The sequence below is a fragment of the Aptenodytes forsteri genome, unplaced genomic scaffold (genome assembly GCF_000699145.1).
Source record: "Aptenodytes forsteri isolate BGI_AS27 unplaced genomic scaffold, ASM69914v1 Scaffold631, whole genome shotgun sequence".
Taxonomy (NCBI): Eukaryota; Metazoa; Chordata; class Aves; order Sphenisciformes; family Spheniscidae; genus Aptenodytes; species Aptenodytes forsteri.
In genome coordinates, this window is record NW_008795868.1 from 1 (window position 1) to 1,647 (window position 1,647).

General features: G+C 68.9%; 1 protein-coding gene across 1 annotated transcript; it reads left to right on the forward strand.

The window, feature by feature from the left end:
* Positions 1–3: 3 nt before the first annotated feature.
* On the forward strand, positions 4–1,643 carry OS9 (OS9, endoplasmic reticulum lectin; the record flags this gene model as incomplete). Its single annotated transcript, XM_009284147.1, has 7 exons — positions 4–189; positions 282–404; positions 587–687; positions 813–855; positions 970–1,058; positions 1,173–1,430; positions 1,521–1,643. Coding segments are annotated over 7 exons (923 nt in total), but the record flags the coding sequence as incomplete, so codon positions are not given.
* Positions 1,644–1,647: the final 4 nt, after the last annotated feature.

Genomic DNA, 1,647 nt, shown 5'->3' on the forward strand with positions numbered 1-1,647 from the left:
AGGGGGCCGGCGACTACATCGCCCGGGTGGACGAGCCCCAGTCCTGCTCCTACGTCCTGACCGTCCACACCACCCGCATCTGCCACCACCCCTTCCTGCGCCCGCCGGCCGGCGCCACGCCGCAGCCCATCCTCTGCCAGCCGGCGCTCAGCCCGGCGCAGTACGTCGAGTACGTCCGCGCCCAAGTCTGTGAGTATCGAGGGGACCCCCTTTCCCCTCCCCTCCCACCTACCGGCGGGTGGCGGGACCCCGGGTGACCCGGGTCCCCTCTGTCCCTCCAGCTGACACCAAGCGGAAGGTGGAGGAGATCTCGGAGGAGCTCAAGACGTTGGACACGAGGCTGTGGAGTGAGAGGGACGCCGAGACCCCCGCCCAGCCCCCCGAGGGCGCACCGGCGGCCCACGGTGACAGTGCAGCCCGCGTCCCCTCCTCGTCCCCGCAGTCAAGCACGGCTCCGGGAGCCGCCGCGCGCGTAATCCCCGAGGTGAGGCGCAGCTAGGGGAGCCGCCGCGGGCGTTTGCCGGCCAGGGCAGCGTGCTTGGAGCTGCCCGGTGCCAGCCATGCCCGTCCCCTCCTCCCATGCCAGCCACGCCGGGGGACGAGCCAGACCCAGCCAAGGAGGCGGCTTTTTGGGAGCGGGTGCGTGAGGTGACCGGCAAGGCCAACGGCCAGCAGGACAACGCCAGGGTGAGTCCCCAACGACCTCGGAGACATCCTCGTGGCCACCGGCGAGGACGAGCAGGGCCAGAGATGTGTCACGTTAGAGGGAGCGGTTTTGGGCTCCCGCTCCATCACCCGTCTCCTTCCCGCAGGCGGAGGAGCCGTCCCCAAAGGCAACTGGCGGCCCGGCAGCTGGTGAGTCCCCGGAGGGGGTGGCCGGCGGTGGCCGCTCCGTGTTCCCCAGCGCGTGCCGCGGGCCTTCGCCGTCCCCGTCCTTCCCGCCTGTCTGTTTTGGTGGTCGCCTTGTAGATACGCGGAAGAAAATCCATTTCAAGGTGATCAGGAGCCCCGGGGACCTGCTCCAGTTCATCGAGGAGCTGAAGGAGAACACCAAGAAGGTGGGTGACCACCCGCACCCCGACCCGGGGCGGGCCCCTCGAGCAGCTTCTCCGTGCCTCAGTTTCCCCGTTGGCACCAAGGGACGTTCACGAGGACCTTCCCTCTGTCTCCAGGCCAAGGAGAAGGCGAGCGAGGAGGAGGAGGAGGCGGCAGCAGTAAAGGCTCCCCTGGACCCCCCTGTCCCTGAGGAGCCCCCAGCAGGCGAGAGGGAGCGGCCGGAGGAGGAAGAGGATGAGGAGGAAGACGGGGACCTTCTGGGTGGCTTTGAGAAAGAGCTGGAGGCCGTTCTGCTGCCCCGGGAGCAGATGGCTCAGCTGAAGGAGGAGGTGAAGACCGAGATGGAGAAGGAGTTCGACAACATCATCAACGAGGTGGGTCACCACGTTGGGGACCCCCTGGCCGGGTTGGGGGGACTCTCCCTCCCCCCCCACTTGCCCCTCGACGTCCCCCGTCACCCGCAGGTGGAGGACGAGCTGGAGACGGAGGGGCTGAAGGGGGAGTTTGACCGTAACCAGGCCTCCAAGTCCTTGGCCTCCACCCTCAACCGCCTCATGGACAAGCTGGACGGGGGGGGCCCAGGCCCAGGGG